This window comes from Myotis davidii, unplaced genomic scaffold (assembly GCF_000327345.1).
Source record: "Myotis davidii unplaced genomic scaffold, ASM32734v1 scaffold205, whole genome shotgun sequence".
Classification (NCBI taxonomy): Eukaryota; Metazoa; Chordata; class Mammalia; order Chiroptera; family Vespertilionidae; genus Myotis; species Myotis davidii.
The window spans coordinates 3352157-3371561 of NW_006297573.1; the positions used below are offsets into that span (position 1 = coordinate 3352157).

A 19405-nucleotide genomic window follows, 5' to 3' on the forward strand; every position below is an offset into this window, starting at 1 on the left:
CATGTCTCAGGATCAAAGAGGGGTTGGTTTTCTGTGTGGTCTGTGCCGTCAGCTCCTTTTCTGTTTCTCATTGGCAGGTGCCTCGTCCCCAGACATGGAGCCCAGCTATGGGGGAGGCCTCTTTGACATGGTGAAAGGAGGTGCAGGCAGGCTCTTCAGTAACCTAAAGGACAACCTGAAAGACACCCTCAAAGACACATCTTCCAGAGTTATACAATCTGTTACCAGGTATGTGTGTTCTTCCTGGTTGAGTTAATGGACCTTCGTGGCTCCAAAGGATCTGGTTACCTGTCAACTGTTTGTCTGGCTCAAAGACTAGCAGTTTTGTGATGTAATTTCATGGGATCTGATTGACTGAGCAGTGTCACCAAAGCCATAAAGTGGCTACAACCACAGGCTGGGAGGCCTCAGCTCACTGGTACATGAGAGCACAGTGGGTTGTCATTCCTGGCCTTCGAACCCAGCAGCCTGAGTTCTAGTGCATTATCTGCTCTGGTTAACCATGTGACCTAAAGCAACTTCATTAACCTCTTTGAGCTTTACTTTTATACCCTGGTAGGATTTGTGCCTTTGGGTGTTTGAGAATTAAATGAGGTAATTATGTCTATACAATCTGAATAAATAATACTCATGTATTGCAATCAAAACAGAATTTTGTTCTTGTATCTTAATAGCCCTTTAGAATTTATTTACTGGGAGAAGTTTTCTATTCTTTCACTGTATGAAAATTCTACAAGCAGACATATGAATTTTTTTTATTCTTAGTTATTAGAAAGTTTTAGGGTCACTTTAAGTTACAGTGTGCAGTTTTAAATCAGAAATTCAAATGTCGAGTCCAGTCTTGGCCAGTTTGGTCCAGTGGATAGAGCATCATCCTGTGGACTGAAGTGTCCTGGGTTCGATTTCATACCCTGCTTGTAGGCTCGATCCCTGGCCCCGGGGCACGTGCGGGAGGCAACCAAGCGATTGATGTTACTCTCTCTCTCTCTGTCTCCTGTCCCCCCTCTCTAAAAATCAATGGAAAAATATCATCAGATGAGGATTAATGGAAATTCAGATATTAAGTCCAAATTTTAATCTTTGTTTAAAGGTAGAACTTACCCTTCCCTCCAACCCTCAGCCAGGGCATGGTAGGCAGAAAAAGAATGTCCTTTGTTCTTTCTCCATCACTTCCTCCCCTGACACCTATGGGTGATATTTCCCTGTAGGCAGAGAGCCTGGAACAATGCTTGTTAATAAGTAAGCACTGTTTTCTGAGTGGATTCTGTTCATAAAGTGGCATCTGTTTGTGAAGACTCTGGGGTGCACAGGTTGGAGCAGTGCATTTAAGCTACTGAGGGTGTGGGCTGCCTTCTCTTAACAAGGCTCCCTTGTTGGAGAGAAGGCTCGAGGGAAGTCAGAATAGGGCAGTGTCCCCGGTGATGATGCGAAAGTGATTGAGATGGAGCAGCAGAGGCATCTGTAGATCATTTTAATGAGTGCCCTTCCTTGTCTTGCTTTTAGCTACACGAAGGGAGATTTAGACTTCACTTATGTCACCTCCAGAATTATTGGTAAGTTTCTCATGTGTCTTCACTGCTCAGACTCAGCTTTCAATTGCTGCTCATCACCACAACCGAGCTGTCTAACCTGCCTTCTTTCTGTGTGACCCTCCAGTGATGTCCTTTCCTCTGGACAACGTTGACATAGGATTCAGGAATCAGGTTGATGACATTCGGAGCTTTTTGGATTCCAGACATCTTGACCACTACACGGTGTACAATCTGTCGCCCAAGTCCTATCGAACTGCCAAGTTTCACAGCAGGGTAAGGAAGTTCGCTCTAGGATTGCATGGTTGAAGACATAACAGGGTATTTCTCCTCTTAAGAGCTATCCTCAAAGCCTTTGTCATGAAGCTGAAAAACGATACACTGCACACATTTCTAGCCACAAAATATTTATTAGGCTTTAATGATATATTCTGAAGATTTTTTTTTTGAGTGAAGATATTTATTTATCTGTCAATGAAATACCATCTACGTTGGGGCATCACACCAGTTGTGGTTGTTGCTCAATTGTTAGGGTGCGTTGCTGTGAGGCTCAGTTGGAGCTTGAACTGCTACATAGAGCATTTGGCTACCTTTATACTACAACACTCATCATGCCTTTACCTGTCCTTATTGCTACCTGGGCATCGCGATGAGACAGAGTAGCTAGACCAGTACAGACATACTAGTATTAATGGGAATGGCCTGCTGACATTCAGTAAAATTGCTTCTTTCAGAAGTGAAGAAAGCACATAAATAGGCTACATTGTAGGTTTGGTAATCCTATTACTAATATTAATAGGAGTGAGTGCAGCAGCCAACACTTACAGAGTGTGTACACCGCGCTGGGGACTTGACAGGCAGTATCTCATTACATTCTCTTAACAGCCCTCTGAAGTAGATGGAGAAACAAAGGCACAAAGAGGTAAGGTAACTTCCCCAAGACCACACCATTAGGACTGACACTGTTACCTGGGAAAGCTGGATTGTCTTCTAAAGGAGCTTTTGCAAATAGGCTGCGAAATATTCCTCATTCAAGGGCTATGAGAGCTGGCTTGGGTTTGAATCTAATATCAAGCCTGGTATTCCTGGTCGCTGAATTCTTTTTGTTTTAAATTACATTTATTGGGATAACATTATAACTTTACATAAGTTTCAAGTGTACAATCCTGGAATACATCATTGTGTGTGCACCACCCAAAGCCTAGTCTCCTTCTGTCCCTGAATTCTTGATTTACTCACCAAGATAAGGCTTTTTCTCTCTCAAGAACATCTTCAGCTATTTTGACTTAGCCTTTAGATATGATTGTTTCTGCAACTCCATTTGGGTCTCGTAATAAATAGGAAGGGTTTTCTATACATTGGACCCTTTAAAACGGAAACTTGACTTCTCGTATTTAAGATGGTAGCTGATGGTCTATGCTGTGTATCTAGCACCTCAGATTTGATGCCAGAACATGTTATGCTCCAAATCTCAGTTGCCATTGATCATGTCTGGGCCTCCGTTTCCAGATCTGAGGTTGATCTGCATGTTTTCTAAGATTCCTGCCCCAATGTGCAATATGAAAAGGGAGAGTTTTGTTAAGGACTCTGTCTTCTCAGATTGTTCTCCAAATAGCAAGAGGTAACCCAGAGGTCCTCAAACTTTAGCGTACATCAGTCACCTGGAGGGCTTGGTAAACACCCAGGCCCAGCACTGCATATTCAGCATGACAGAGGTTCAGCGAGATTCTGCATCGCTAACAACTTCCTGGTGCTACTCCTCTGTTGCCATGGGGACCACTCTGAGAAGCGCTAATGAAGCCACTCTGAAGTGGTTTGTTCTAAACTGGCATTCTCTAATGGAGAGTTTAAGTGCCGCTCCTTCAAATTCTCTATACTTAACTGCCCTTCCAACTCTTAGTCCATCTATTACCTAATGCAGAGCAAGTGACGTCAAACAAGATGCGGGTGGATACTCTGTTTCTTCCTCAGATGCAAATCTTTTGAATTGATTTTTTTTCTTGTTTGGAGACAAAGTCAGTGCCATCATTTTTAAAGCAAAGGGGCTGTGGAACATCCTGCACAATACTTCATAGAAATTTTATTTGATCTGAAAAGATTTGTGATAGTCTGGAATATTTTCCTTCTGAAAGTAAATAAAAATATAATACCATTATAGAAGCATTCATTCATATGAAGATGTCTCTTTGGGTAGTATTTATAAAAGCAGTCACGATACAGATATTTAAAGAAAGCTATCAGCGTAGCTATGTATTTTGTGACCAATCTCAACAATCTTACCAAAGGAACCAGGAATTAATTACACATTGACTTAAAACTGCCACAGGCTGCTAGCTCTCACTTGCCTTAAAAGGGCAAGAAGCATGTTTATTTGATTTGATACCTAGAATAGTGCCTGGAATGGCTAAACATTTCTCAGACAAATGAATGTGTCAAGGACTGTTAAACACATAGATATAAAATAAATATTTGGTTCTTGTTCCCAAGGCACCTAAGCCTAGTTTGAGAGAGAATCCAAGACATTCTAAAGACAACTGCAAATAATATGTACAGTACCCACTGAGGGAGATTAGCGAAGGGAGATAGGAGTGAGAGCTGGACCTTGAAGCATTAGTAAGTCTTGTATAGGTGAAAGGTGTGGTGGTATTTCTATTTTTTAAAATATATTTTTATTGATTTCGGAAAGGAAGAGAGAGATAGAAACATCAATGATCAGAGAGAATCATTGATCAGCTTCCTCCTGCATGCCCCCTACTGGGGGTCAAGCCTACAAGCCAGGCATATACCCTTTACCGGAATTGAACCCTTCAGTCTGCAGGCCAATGCTCTATCCACTAAGCCAAACCAGCTAGGGCTGGTGTTATTTCTTTTCCATGCAAATTGTAGAATGTGTCTTACAAGGTTCTTCATGATCTGGCCTCTGCCTGCCTCTCTGGCTTCATCTTTCACTGTTCTTATGCCCAGAACACCCAGGCTCCAACCAGGGAACACACACACCATCTCTGCATGAGCTGCTCTCTCTCCCTAAAAAGCCATCCATTGTCACACCGCCCCCACCCCTTCCTTGTTTATCTAACTTCACTAAGGGGAGGATTTCCACAAAGCTTTTCCAATCCTTTCTCCCTAAAACACAGGAATGCATGACACCTTAGCCCTTTGCAGATAGTCCCAGAACTCTGCCGAATAGATAGACCCTCTGGCGAAGCTCCTGCAAGCCTCAGGGAGACAGTCCCAAATCCTGGGCCTATTCATCTTAGCTCTGTTTCTGATGTGGCTTTTTTTGAAGCTCCTAGTTCTTTCTCTCCTCAGTACTAACACTATGCATTGGTTTGCGTCTCATTGTTGCATTACTTCTCATCTTCCAGTCCATGAACTGAAACCATTTCCTCCTCCTTTCAGATCAGTGGAGGGCTAGGTCTGCAGTTAAATATTATTTTAATAAGTGTATATGGCAGAGTGTTCCATAAATAGCCAGTGTTGGAAAAGAGTAAATAGAAGGCTGGTTTTATTTATAGACTCACAGGAGTCCTGCTCTGTCTTTATTGCTGAACTCAGTTACTTTACATTTGTAGTATGTGATATGTGCTTGGGGATACGGGTAGTGGTGGCAAAGACAAGCTGTTTCTATGCTCTTGTCAATAAATGGAAAGTGGGATGAATGGCCACCAAACCTAGCCTGGCTCTAAAGTTCTAATGTCTGACTAAGGCATTTCAGTGCCTCTTTGAGCTTCCTTCTCCCTCTGCAGGAAGGAAGGTGTGCTGTTGGTAGCATAGAATAAAGAACCCCATTGGCTGGCTGGTGTGCTCAGTAGTTGAGCGTCCACCTATGAACCAGGAGGTTATGGTTTGATTCCCCATCAGGGCACATGCCTGGTTGTGGGCTTGATCCCCAGTAAAGGGCGGGGGGAGGGGGGCGTTGTAGGAGGCAGCCGATCAGTGATTCTCTCTCATCATTGATGTTTCTACTTCTCCCTTCCTCTATGAAATCAATTTTTTTAAAAAGAACCCCAGCTGATTCTTTTAGACTCTCCCTTCATGTTGACTTTTTCCAAATCTCGTGTTCTTGTAGGATTTCTTCCCTTTGGGGAATGACTTGATTTTTTGAAAATATATTAACAATGTGGGCTTCTTTAAGAGGTCATGATTGTTTGCAGGTGAGCCCCTTTTCCCCTTTTTCTTCCAGAGTTCACATAAGTTCCCCAGTGTTTCTGCTTTGGTTTGCTGGTTGGTGAGGGGGCTCAGCCATAGAGCAGTGATGCCTCATCTTTCCCGCTGTCACCATGCCTCAGTGCAAGGATGGGGAGTAAAGGGGTAGAAAGAAATCCCCGGCCTGGGAGCCAGAGGGCTGTGGATCCCCACATCGTAGCTCTGTCAACTTCGGTGACTTGAATGTCTTAACCCTAGTAAATTGTGGCCATTACATGAAACCCCACAAATGTATGATGGGATTGTAGTAAATATTCGTTAGATAGTGTGGTATAATAGAAAGCTCCCAAATTTACTGTTTTTATAACATGCACAAATTTAAATGTCCCTAGGTTCCTATCTCAGCTGTTCCTCTTCCTGGGCAAGTTACTCTACTGCACTTGAGACTCAGTGTTCTCCTCTGTAAAATGGGGATGACAATAAGAATACCTGGCTCACTAATACTTAGGACATTTTCTCTAGGTTTGCTTAACACATTGCGTACCGCATAGACATCTCTAAGACATACACCAGGGACCGCACATTTTTGGGCAAACTGCACGTTATTTAAATCATAATGCACTTTAGGTGTTGTTTTTCAATAATTATAACATTTTTATTTACAAAAACAATTAAACAATAAAACAATTAAAGTTCCTAGTACTTTTTTAACGTGTGGTACTGCGTAAAACATTTTCCTCTGTGAAGAAGGACCAAACAAAATTTACATAAGTATCTAGATTCGCTCCTTTTTCCATGGGCGTGAAAAAACGAGAGCACTCGTGAGCGGTCCTTAACAGATGGCATGCAAAACACGAGAAAACTGAGCGGTACGAAATGTGTTAAGAAGGAGATCTGACAGCAGTGCCTGCCATAGAGTAAGCATTCAGTAAGTGGTAGCCATGATTAGCACGGATAATAATAAAATGCCACAATAAATGGTTGACTGAAATACCCCTGTCCTCCAAAAATGGTTTCAGATTCTGAAAACACTTGATATGGCTCTTCAGTCTGATTTTCCATAGCACCTTTTGCTCTAAATGCTCAGCAAGGTGGGTGCTTGTGCCGTCTTATCTTGTGCTTGGGGCGACAGACAGATGAACATTGAATGGCATCCAGCCCGGGTTCTGTTTTGGCTTCTTTCCCCACTGGGTGACATCATGGCAGCCTTGTAATCCATATGGTGTGTTCTGTGCCCTGCAGCTCCGGGAGGTGCTCAAAGGGACTGGAGATGGCACAGTGAAGTGTCACCTGCCCTAGGACAGTGGTGCTCACGGCAGGCATGAAACTGTGAACGAGACAGGGAGAGAGAGAGAGAGAGAGAGAGAGAGAGAGAGAGAGAGAGAGAGAGAGAAAGAAATGGGGGGGGAGGGAGAGAGAGAGGGGAAAATAGCTTGTAGTGACTGAATTCCTTTTTAGAATGTTTAGGGTTTGTTTATGCCTTAATGATTTTTTCCCCTTTAGACAGAGCACATGCTTTAAAAAATTCTAATTGTATGTTTGCCTAATGATGTACAATTATATATCAAGTAAATATGTAATTATAGAGCACTTTAAATTAATATTATTTACTTGATTGATTTAATTGTTCTGGAGCTGTCTATTGTGCTAAGAACAATTTGGTAACTTTTGGCTGAGACTCATTATAGATAGTAACAGTGTTTGTGTGGGTGACATACAGTTTCTGAAAGGTTTAAAAGTATTATCTGGGAGCCCTAGCAAACCAAACAGATTGCTCCTACTTCCGTTGCTCCACTGTTAAATATTAGGAGTTTGAAACATTTGGGTTTTCTTAGGCCAGTGGTGTTCGTGTTGTAGAGCACTTTCTGATGACAGCATCCACACAAAACCTGCTCTTTCTTCAGAATTCCCTACATCAGCAAATGGCACCTGCTTCCATTCTTTTATCCAGCCATTCACGCTGGAAGCCTGGAGTCATCCCTGACTCTCCCATCTCTCTTTTAAGTACACCCCTCCTCACTCATGCACCGCCACCATGGGATCCATCACCTACTCTCATGTATAGGTATTCCACTTCCTCTTTACTCCTTAATCCCTCAGGATTGCACCCCGCTGCTACACGTCTAGGCCTAAGCCCCCACCATCCCTTCCTTAGACTTCTCAGCAGCCTCCTCACTGATCTCTCTGACTATTCTCATGTCATTCATATCCATTACTAATACTGGATCTTTTTAAAAATATATATATTATTGATTTTTCACAGAAAGGAAGAGAGAGGGATAGAGAGTTAGAAACATCAATGAGAGAAACATCGATCAGCTGCCTCCTGCACACCCCTTACTGGGGATGTGCCCGCAACCACGGCACATGCCCTTGGCTGGAATCGCACCTGGGACCTTTCAGTCCACAGGCCGACGCTTTATCCACTGAGCCAAACCGGCCAGGGCCTAATACTGGATCTTGAGGGTTCTTTGGAAAAATGCAGATCTGAGCATCACTCTCTTACTTTACCCAGCTCCTAACAAGGCCTGATCCCCTTCAGTTTACACTCTCACCATACAGGTTTTCATTCATTTTTTCCCAAAAAACAGTTTTGGCTCTGTCTGACCTCAGGGCTTTGAACTGGCAGTTACCGGATACAATAATAGTAATAGCTATATTTATTGATCACGCTGTGTGTGTCATATGCTGAGCTAAGCCCTTGAAATACATTCTCATGTAGTACCCACAACCCTGTCAGATAGGTAGGTAGGTATCATTTACCACATTTCACAAAGAAACGCTTAAAGAGGTCACAAAGGTTGCCCAAGTCTAAGCTTCTCTTTATTATTTATTGAATTAGTGAATATCTAATCAGTTGAGGCTGATGTCTAGTATTTTGAGGGAAACAGTCATCTCAACCAGTGTACTGCAGCAGTACAATGATTTATAGTCAGAAAACCAAATTGCAGTGCTGGTACTGACCAGCAGCGTGATTTTAGACAAGACAACCTCTGAGAGTGAGTCTTCTCATCTGCAAAATGGGGATCATATCAATACCTCTCTCAAATGGTTGCTGATTAGATTAGAATAGAGCCAAGCAGAACACAGTCGGGGCTCTATGACTGTTTCAATTACAATTGACATGCAATAGGATATGTTAAATGAATATGTGTGTTAGATGAATAAAATGTTGGAGGTTGGCCCCGTGGTGTTGTGAGTCCCTTCATTAAGAGGGAAGAAATAAGAGCCCTGAACAAGGTTTGGCTCACTTTCATGTGCTCCTGAGAGCTGGTATAAAATTAGGAACAGTGCAGGATTTATAAGATAAACCTATAATTAAACATCTGCTAGGCAGGTAAAAACATTTTATACTTAACAGACATTAAATTTAGAGCTTTGTGCAGTGGGTAGTATTATAGCCAGTGAGGTATATCTGAGGCATAATTATTGTTAATTGAAATAAAAATTTGGGTAACCTTACAGAATAAAAATAAAATCCAAATATATAGTTTAAGTGATCTCGCTGAATTTAAAATGTATTTTAAAATGTGTTTTCCTACCCTTATAGAAACAGAATTTTTTAATGAAAAAATTGCTGGATTAAGTAACTCTTCTTCCATTCTCAGTTGTTCCTGAGGATAGAGTATCACTCCCAGAAGCAGTTGTTTGGCGTCCTGTTGAAGAGGAAGTCACTAAGGGAATTCATTTCCTTTTGCTGTGTTCCCTTAGGTTTCAGAATGCAGTTGGCCCATTAGGCAAGCCCCCAGTCTGCACAACCTCTTTGCTGTGTGTCGGAACATGTATAACTGGCTACTGCAGAATCCCAAAAACGTCTGTGTTGTCCACTGCTTGGTGAGTAACCTTTATTGTTGTCATTGTCTGCAGTTATTTGGTATAGTTCGGTCAAATACAGCTTGCCCTATGCAGACTGATGAGCAGGTAACATTTAAGTTGAATTATCATTTACTGGGATCCTACTTAGGAATTTGGTGATCTGAGGTATACGAAAATGAGGGATGACCTTATTATTCTTGCCTTAAAATTTGAGTATTAGTGGGAGAGGCAGACATGTACACAGCCCGCATCATTTAGAGCCTCTAAAATGTGCTAAGTATTACCAAAGAGGTAGAAGCAAGAGCTGTGGGTGCACAGGTAACAATGTCATTGACTGTCTTTCTTGTGCTTTCCTTACTTTTTGTGTTTGAATAAAAATGAAATAAAATGACACCTATGCTCTTGTAAGTAGTCACAGAAAATATTGACTGTGTTTTACAGCACTTCCCGGTGGGACTGATGTCTTTGCTGACCACTGACTTTATACAGTCCATTTTCTAGCCCTTTTTTTTCCAGAGGCCTCTTACCTATTGTTTAAAACTCAACTTCCAATAAAGTCATTTTGAGTATTTTCACAATATGGACATTTCCCCTATATCTCTAAGTGCTTCTGTGGCAGTTCATGCATTGCATCATCATATTGGTGAACTCGCACTTGACCATGAGTACCTTACATGCAAGAACTGTGTCTTTCTTTGCACCCCAAATATAAAGGATTTTGAATAAATGGCTGACAATATAAGCAAATGAACACACAAATGGAATCTGAGCATAAATATTGGAAATATTCATTGCTTCTATAAACTTCAGGGTCTATATATTTGTACTATGATTTTACTTAGTGATTCTCCCTTTTATTCTTGAAAGCCATTTGGCTAAGAGGGAAAAAAGCAGAAAGAATATTTCCGCTTCAAATACTTAACTTTTAATATAAAAACTAATAAAAATTTTTAAAAGACCAGCATGGCAAATAAAAGGAGGGACCCATATCTAAGCACCTAGAACATATGAAAAGAGTGTCTGGAGAACTAAATCTTAAAAAGAATTAAGATTGAGAAAAGTGTATTTTTTAAAGAAAAATGTCCTTGGAATAAGGACAACAATAAAGGCTTGAGGCACATGGTATCATCTTATCTTAACTCCTTTATGCTGTTCCTTTATCAGCGAACAAATGTCAAGCAAGAAAGGGTGTAGCAGTAATTAAGACAAAGCTGATAGGTAGTGAGATAGTAAAAGAGCTTCACAATACTGAACAATACCCACTCTCTAGACTTCAATTATGGGACAGAATGCCGACAGCACAGGGAAAGCAATTATGGATCCGTTATGTAATATGAGGAAATTGGAAGAAGAGGTGCCAGGCAAGCAAGGAGAGATTGCTTCTAAAAGACAGTGGAGGTTAATCCTGGAAAGTTACATCTGGTGAGGCTGATGGCAATTCAGGCAAAATTTTCACATAAATTTTTGCACACATATTTTTTGCACAGATGACTTTTAACTCTTAGAAAAACACCAAAAAGTTATTCGTTATGAACACACATATCAAACCACCTGAATATTTTTCAAAAAGACTAATACATTAGTAGAGATAGTTTATTGGATTTCTGCAAGATATTGACCAGTTTCTTGTAATCAGGTGGAGAAACTTGGACAAGGTTGTTACACATTTAGTGAAATCATGGTTGAATATCTGCTTCCAAAGGTAGATGGCTAGTGGGTCTGCAGCTTCCCAAGGTTGCATTTGGTTGCCCTTTTGATTAACTTTGATTGGTTTCAGAGAGGAAGGGAGAGGGAGAGAGAGAGAGAAATATCAATGATGAGAGAGAATCATTGATCAGCTGCCTCCTGCACACCCCACACTGGGAATCGAGCCTGCAAACCGGGCATGGGAATCGAACCGGAGACCCCTAAGTTCATATGTTGACGTTCAACCACTGAGTCACATCTTCCAGGCTTAATTAACATTTTTTATGGCAATATAGAGATCAGCTTTATCAATTTTCTCAGAATGGGAGATTCACATATTGAATCTGGATTTTAAAAGTTTTTGGAGATTGGTCATTTAACAAACTATGTGAAGTTAAACACAGGATAAATGTTGTATTTTTAAAAAAATATATACTTGTATTGATTTCAGAGAGGAAGAGAGAGGGAGAGAGAGATAGAAATATCAATGATGAGAGAAATATCAATGAGATATAAATATCAGTGATGATCAGCTGCCTCCTGCACGCCCCCTACTGGGGATATAGAGCTCACAACCCATAGCCCTAGCCGATTTGGCTCAGTGGATAGAACATGGGCCTGCGGACTGAAGGATCCTGGGTTCAATTTCGATCAAGGGCCAGGTTGCAGGTTCGATCCCCAGGCGGGGCTTGCAGGAGGCAGCCAATCAATGATTCTCTGTCAACATTGATGTTTCTCTCTCACTCTCTCTTCCTCTCTGAAATCAATAAAAAATATATTTTAAAAAGAAAAAGAAAAAAGTGCCAATTAAAAGGAAATGGCTTCTAAAATAAAATATTAAACATATTTGTCTATTAAAACAAATTAAAAAGAACTAGGGGTTTTAGAAGATAGGAAGTTCAATTAGAGTTTATGGTATGACTTAGCCTGCATTTAAACTAGCTTGGCCTGGGGTTATGTTAATAAAAACAGTATCTGAACTAAGGAAGATGATGTGTCCTCTCTAGTTTGCTTAGAACACATGTCATAGTATGCATTTCACAGCTGGGCAGCACACTTAAGGTTGTTTTAAACCATGAACAGAGACAATGGAGTGAAGGCCTGAGGTGGAGGGGTAGAGGCTGGGTGGAAGGAGGTAAAGGGGGGTGGAATGGGGGACATATGTAATACTGTCAACAACAACAACAACACACACACACACACACACACACACACACACACACACTGGAGTCTTGTTCAGAGGAAGTACACCAAATAATGATGTCTCTTTAAATGGAATATCAGCCTGGCTTGTGTGGCTCAGTGGTTGAGCGTTGACCTATGAACCAGGAAGTCACAGTTTGATTCTCTGTCAGGGCACATGCCTGGATTTCATGCTTGATCCCTAGTGTGGGGTATGCAGGAGGCAGCCAATCAATGATTCTTTCTCATCATTGATGTTTCTCTCTCTCCTCCCCTCTCCCTCTCTGAAATAAATGAAAATATATGTTTAAATGGAATATCAAATGAGGAAGAATTGAAGAGATTGTGTATTAGTGTTCTCCAGGGAAACAGAACCAATGGGATGGATATATATATATATATATATATGTATATATATATGTATATATATGTATATATGTATATATATACATATATATATACCATATATATGTATATATATATACATATATATGTATATGTATATATATGTGTGTATATATATATATATGGTATATATATATGGAGAAAGAGAAATACATATATGAAATTTATTATAGGAATTGGCTCGTGTGGTTATGAAGGCCAAGAAGCCCCACAGCCTGCAAGCTGGAGAAGCAGGAAGGCCAATGGTATCATTAGTCTGTGTCTGAAGGCCTCATAACTAAGGCGGCTGCTGGTGTAAGTCCAGGAGTCTGAAGGTCCCCAAACCAGAAGCTCCGATGCCTGAGGGCAGGGGAAGATGGAGGTCCCAACTCAAAAAGAGAGAGAGAATTTGCCCTTCCTTCACTTTTTGTTCTGTTGGGCCCTCAACAGATTGGATGATGACCCCTCCCTTTTGATGAGGGCAGATCTCTTTCCTGAGTCTATTGATTCAAGTGCTGACCTCTTCCAGGAACACTCTCATAGACACACCCAGAAATAATGTTTTTCCAGCTTTCTGGGCTCCCTTAGCCTGGCCAAATTGACACATAAAATGAACCATCACAGACTGGGTGTGATGGGAAATAGAAGTGTTGATGGAAAGGGAGGGTATCTCAGATACGTGAAGACTGTCATGGGGAAAAGAGGTCAGCTGACTTTTGATCTTCTCAGAAGGAAGAATGAGGATCATCGAGTGGCATAGACTTCACCTCAGCATATTCAGTATAAGGAAAAACTTTGTAAGCTGCACTGGCCTACCTCAACTTGCAGGAAGCTACCTGTCACTTACAGGGTTCTAGGTTGAAGATGTTGGCCACCATCTGTCAAGAATATTAGTGTATATAGGGTGTCCCCCCCCCCAAAAAAAAAGTATACACACTTTGACTAATTATAAAGACATGTTGGCCACCATCTGTCAAGAATATTAGTGTATATAGGGTGTCCCCCCCCCCAAAAAAAAAGTATACACACTTTGAATAATTATAAAGACAGTGTTTATTAAAATACATTTTCAAAATTGAGCCATCAGCTGTTACAGTGTGTATATATTTTGGGGGGATACCGTGTGCATTCCTCCATCGAATGAAGGTGAATCAGGTGAAGCTTCTTTTATATGATTTTACTAGAGGCCCGATGCACAAAAATTCGTGCAAGAGTAGGCCTTCCTTCCCCCAGTTGCTGTCACCAGCTTCCCTCTGGTACCCGGGACCCAGACTGCTTCCTTCCTCCAGCTTCCTGCAGGCACCCAGGACCCTGCTGGCTTCCCTCTGACCCCAGCTTCGTCAGGAAGGATGTCTGGAAGATGTCCGGTCTAATTAGTATATTACCCTTTTATTATTATAGATAGGAATCTAGGAATATATATTGTCCCCAAAAATGTAAACACACTTAATAGCAGATAGTTCAATTGATGTTTCTTTCTTTTCAGATTTAACCCATTGGAATGAATAATTATTCAAAGTGTGTATGCATTTTTTTGGAGACCCTGTACATAGCATATTCCAAAATGCAGTATTACCTAATCTGTGAACTGTACCTCCAGGCCTAAACCAAAAGACCTCAACCCTTAGTTCTAATGCCACAAATCTAAAGTTACTTTAAGATCAGATTATTTTCCAGTAAATATATGCAAATCAAATTTATATTGCTGGCTTTCCCAGATTAGTAGAGAGCCAATTTTATCCTGAGAATAAGTCTCTCCTTTCGGCTTTGTGATTTAAGTAGCTGGGACTGAGTTTGCTTTTCAAGTAAACAATTTTGAACTGACTGGCATGCCTAGTTAAAAGGGTTTCTCTCCTCTCTCCCTCCCCCCACCCCAACTCTTCTTTCTTTTAATTTTTTAAAAAATATGTTTTTATTGATTTTTTAGAGAGGAAGGAAGAAGGGAGAGAGAGAAAGAAACATCAATGTGAGAGAAACATCAATCAGCTGCCTCCTGCACGTTCCCCACCAGGGATCAAGCTCTCAACCCTGGGATGTGTCCTGACCCATAATTGAACCAGCGACCTCTTGGTGCATGGGTTGATGCTCAACCACTGAGCCACACTGGCCTGGCCCAATTCCTCTCTTTTAATGGCAAGTACAGCCAGTCTCAGTGGTGAGTGGCTGATTGGACCATGTTTATGACAAGTTTATGCATTTTCTTTGGCAGGATGGACGGGCAGCATCGTCAATTCTGGTTGGTGCTATGTTCATTTTCTGTAATCTCTACTCAACTCCTGGCCCAGCTGTTCGATTGTTATATGCAAAGCGACCAGGAATCGGACTCTCGCCATCCCACAGGAGGTAAAGCAAGCTTAGATGGAGGGTAGGCGCAGACATAATCGAATTGGTGTCATGTCCTTTAAAAAAACACATGCAAAAAAAACCTGTTTAGATAATTGACTTATCTTCTCTTTAGTCACAGTTTCATCCTTTCTCTTATTTAAATTGCATCTCCTTACCTTTCTTTTGGATCAAAAGTGCTTCTGATGATAAAATTCTACAGGTTTTTCAATGCCAGCCTTTAACTGATAAATCTAATCTGCTAGGTCAAATAGGAATAGATGTTCAAATTTTGAACCAGTATCAAGCTCCCCCTAACCTTTTGCATTTAATAAATACCCCTTCATCACTTCTCTGAGGGAAGTACAGCAGTGTCACTAGATAAAAGCTTTCCTACATTATTGGTTGCATTCTCTTTAGCTACTTTTGTTAAAGAAATGAGCATAGTAAATTTTTATTATAAGTTAGTAATTTGCAAAAACAAACATCTTAGCAAAGATCAGTGGTTTCTTTCTTCTGGTGCGGTGGGCACCAACAGAATGTAAATCTTCTGTTTTAGATACCTGGGCTACATGTGTGACCTCCTAGCGGACAAACCCTACCAGCCTCACTTCAAGTCTCTCACAATTAAGTCGATCACTGTCAGTCCAGTCCCCTTCTTTAACAAACAGAGAAACGGATGTCGCCCATACTGTGATGTGCTGATTGGAGAAACCAAAATATATACAACCTGCACAGATTTTGAACGGATGAAGTAAGTCATAATATTTCAATTCTTGTGAACTGCTCTATTCTTCTGTATATAGGATCATATTCTGCTGTGAGGACTATGTCATTGTGAAATGACCGAAATTAAAAAAAAAAAAAGAAGTTTATCCTAGGTGGTAACCATAGAAAAGTACAATTAAATCAAGGATGGCATAGCCCCCTTTTAAATGGTGATATGATTTACGGGATTAACAAGAGCTGTAACAAGGGTTAAGACACTGCTATGGGACAGAGGACCTGGGTGTTCTAAAAAGGAATGACCTTGATGAGATTTGGTGGGCATAAAGGAAGTATCAGGCATGAATGGGGTTTCTAGATTAACAGTGAGGTGGATGGTGATGTAATTAAAGACATTATAGAATCTAAAAGAGCAGCTGCCAGTGGGTGGTGGGAGGGGGTGTGGAGAGAAGGGAGTGGATGGTAACATGAAATGAAATTAGTTCGAAACAGACTGAATTTGTGGATTAGTATCCAAGACCCTCACAGAGCATTTCATTGCTGTTTCTGTACTGATCTCCGTTGGACTTGTCATTCCCTCTACCTCTGTTTTTACTGTTAATTTATAGTTATGTAAAGGCAGATATGTCAGGGCTAGATGTATCTGAAGAAATGAAACCTGTGAAGTAGGGATGGCGATTATTTATCTAGAGAGAGGCAGTGGCACCAGATCAGTGCCATCCATCCACGAAGGACCAGTTTGCACCCAGTTGGCACAGGCTGTGCTTCTACTTTGCTCGAGACAGGAAATGGTTCCTGGGTCCAGAGCTGGGCAAACAGGTCTCTTGACCAGAGCCATGGAGGTCTATACCTGTGCAGATATACCAAATTGGACTCTTTCATGTATGTTGTTGTCTCTATTTAAAGAGAATACCGTGTCCAAGATGGGAAAATCTTCATTCCCTTGAACATCACTGTGCAAGGAGATGTGGTCGTTTCCATGTATCACTTGAGGTCAACCATCGGGAGTCGACTACAGGCCAAGGTATGGTTTTATGGCATAAGCTCCTTGGAGCCTTCAGTGGGAGTATTTCAGTCTTTCTTCTACATCACTTTGGGCTTGAGTGTCTTATGGTATTAGAATCAGAAGGAGCCGTTCAAGATTGCTGATGCCCTCTCCCTCATTTTACAGGGAAGGGAACTGAGGCTCAGAGAGATTATGACTTGCCCAGATGACTTTGCTGGAAGGTGGCAGCGCTAGAACTTGTAGCAAACCTTGCTCTTTAGAAGCTTGTGCCTTTTTTACAGTGTCCCATTTGGATCAGCATGGTGTGGGGGAGGGCTATTTCTATTAAGGAAGTGGGATTAAGTGATTATATATTCTTTTCAGTTTTTTTATTGCAACAAAATTCGCCCTTTTAAAGCATACAATGCAGTTGCTTTTAGTATTTTCAAAGAGTTGTGCAAACACCAGTACTGTCTAAATCCAGAACATTTTTATCACCCCCAAAGGAAACCCTATACTATTAGCAGTCACTGCCCATTCCTCTTCCTCCATCCCCTAGGCCTGTGGTCGGCAAACTGCGGCTCGCGAGCCCCATGCGGCTCTTTGGCCCCTTGAGTGTGGCTCTTCCACAAAATACCACGTGCAGGTACGCATGTACAATGTGATTGACACTTCCTGGCCCATTCACAGAAGTCAGTATTTTGTGGAAGAGCCACACTCAAGGGGCCAAAGAGCCGCATGTGGCTCGCGAGCTGCAGTTTGCCGACCACTGTCCTAGGCCATCATTATTCTACCTTCGGTCTCCATGGATTTGTCTGTTTTGGACATTTCATATAAATAAAATCATGCAACATATGGTCTTTTGTGACTGGCTCTTTTCACTAAGCACAATGCTTTCGAAGTTCATTTATGTTGTAGTATGAATTAGTACTTCATCCCTTTTTATTTCTTCATTTACTTTTAAATATTTATTGTTGAAAGTATTACATGTCCTTTTTTTTCTCCCACTGACCCCTATTGCCCGCTCCCACCCCCTTCCCCAAGCCTCCGCCACCCTACTGTCTGTGTCCACGTGTTATACATATATGCATACAAGTTCTGTGGTTGATCTCTTCCCACCCACCCAAGTACTTCATTCCTTTATATGGCCAAATAATATTCCATTATATGACTATACTGCTTTTTATTAATCTCTTCATCAGTTGATGGGCATTCAGGTGATTGCCACTTTTGGGATATTACTGCAAGTAATTGCATTTTTAATTCATCAAATATTTGCTAAGTGCATGCACTGTACCAGTCACTGCCTAGGAGTTTAGGACTGAGAAGAATAAGACTGTGTCCCTGCCTTGAGAAAACTTAGCCTAGCAGGGGAAATTCACACATGTACAAACGTCCACTGCCATATTAGCGGTTGCATTAGATGCTCTAATGGGAGCAGTCGGTTTAGTCAGTGGTGGCCCAGAAAGGCTACAGAGGGGCTATGACCATCCAAGCTAGGCTGTGAAGGTTGAGTTTATCAGGTTGGAGCAGGGGTATGCTGGCTGGAAGGAATGGAATGAGTCAAAGCATAGCAGGGCAAGAACGTGGGTCATTCGCAGATGAGGAAACGGCTTGCCTGGACAGAGCTCATGTAGAGGTGAGGCTAGAAATAAAGGTAGGCCCGTTCCAAATGGGGAGGCCATTTAATATTCAGAGTGAAAAAGGTTCAGACTTAGAAACAGTTGGAGGTGCGTGGCTCCTCAAAATATAACCTTTTGATCTGATTCCCTTTCTCCTGATGGATTGAAATGTGCTTCTCTCATGTATCCTTAGGTGACCAACACTCAAATATTCCAGCTTCAGTTTCATACTGGATTCATACCACTGGAAACCACAGTGTTAAAGTTCACCAAGTGAGTGCTGCTCGGGCTGAAACCCCTTTCAATCCGCACAGCTGTGGAATGCTGGGGGCCAGTTGCTCAAGGCTCATTCGTGCTGTGCTGCAGGGCTGAAGCTGCTGCCGGACTGTGGAGTGTAGCTTAGCAGCACAGAGAGGCTGGCGTTGATTTTCTGTGTTTCTTTTTACTTTTTAAAGAAAATGCTTTTATTGATTTTTTGAGAGAGAGAGAGAGAAACATTGATGTGAAAGAGTGCCCGCTGCATGCCCCCTACTGGGAATCGAGCCTATAACCTGAGCAACCTGAGCATGTGCCCACACTGGAAATCAAACTGGTGACTTCTTGGTGCATGGGAGGATGCTCAACCAACTGAGTCCCACTGGTCAGGGCAAGGCTGGCATTTTGATTTGTCTTGACCACAAATTGTTCAAGAGGCTCCAAATAGGAAGGCCTAAAATTCCAAGTGAAGGAGCAATGGGGAACAAGAGAGGGCATAAAATATCAGTGCTGTGATCCTTTGCATCTGTGTGTCCTTTTGTGTTTTTCAACAGGGGTGGCAGTGTCATCAGTAGTATGATATGAATGCTAGCCCTTCAGACTGGATAGGCCTTCAGATCACAGCATTGAAGCAGGGTCCTGGGAGACCCCCCTGTGCCAGACATTCACCCTTAGTTGCTGTATTAGAGTGTAGTCTAGAGAACTCGGCGGGGTGGCTGATGCTGGGCCAGGTTAGGGATAGGCATTCAAGA

The 19405-nt window shown here is 41.7% G+C and overlaps 1 protein-coding gene across 1 annotated transcript in view; it reads left to right on the plus strand.

Moving 5' to 3' along the window:
• DNAJC6 (DnaJ heat shock protein family (Hsp40) member C6) overlaps positions 1–19405 on the plus strand; it is a 90499-nt gene that overhangs the window by 46771 nt on the left and 24323 nt on the right. Inside the window, exons 2-9 of the mRNA XM_006773276.2 lie at positions 78–228; positions 1504–1553; positions 1657–1805; positions 9387–9509; positions 14953–15086; positions 15625–15819; positions 16698–16815; positions 18592–18671. Of these exons, the coding sequence (XP_006773339.1) occupies positions 78–228; positions 1504–1553; positions 1657–1805; positions 9387–9509; positions 14953–15086; positions 15625–15819; positions 16698–16815; positions 18592–18671 (1000 nt within the window). The remainder of the gene's footprint in view (positions 1–77; positions 229–1503; positions 1554–1656; positions 1806–9386; positions 9510–14952; positions 15087–15624; positions 15820–16697; positions 16816–18591; positions 18672–19405) is intronic.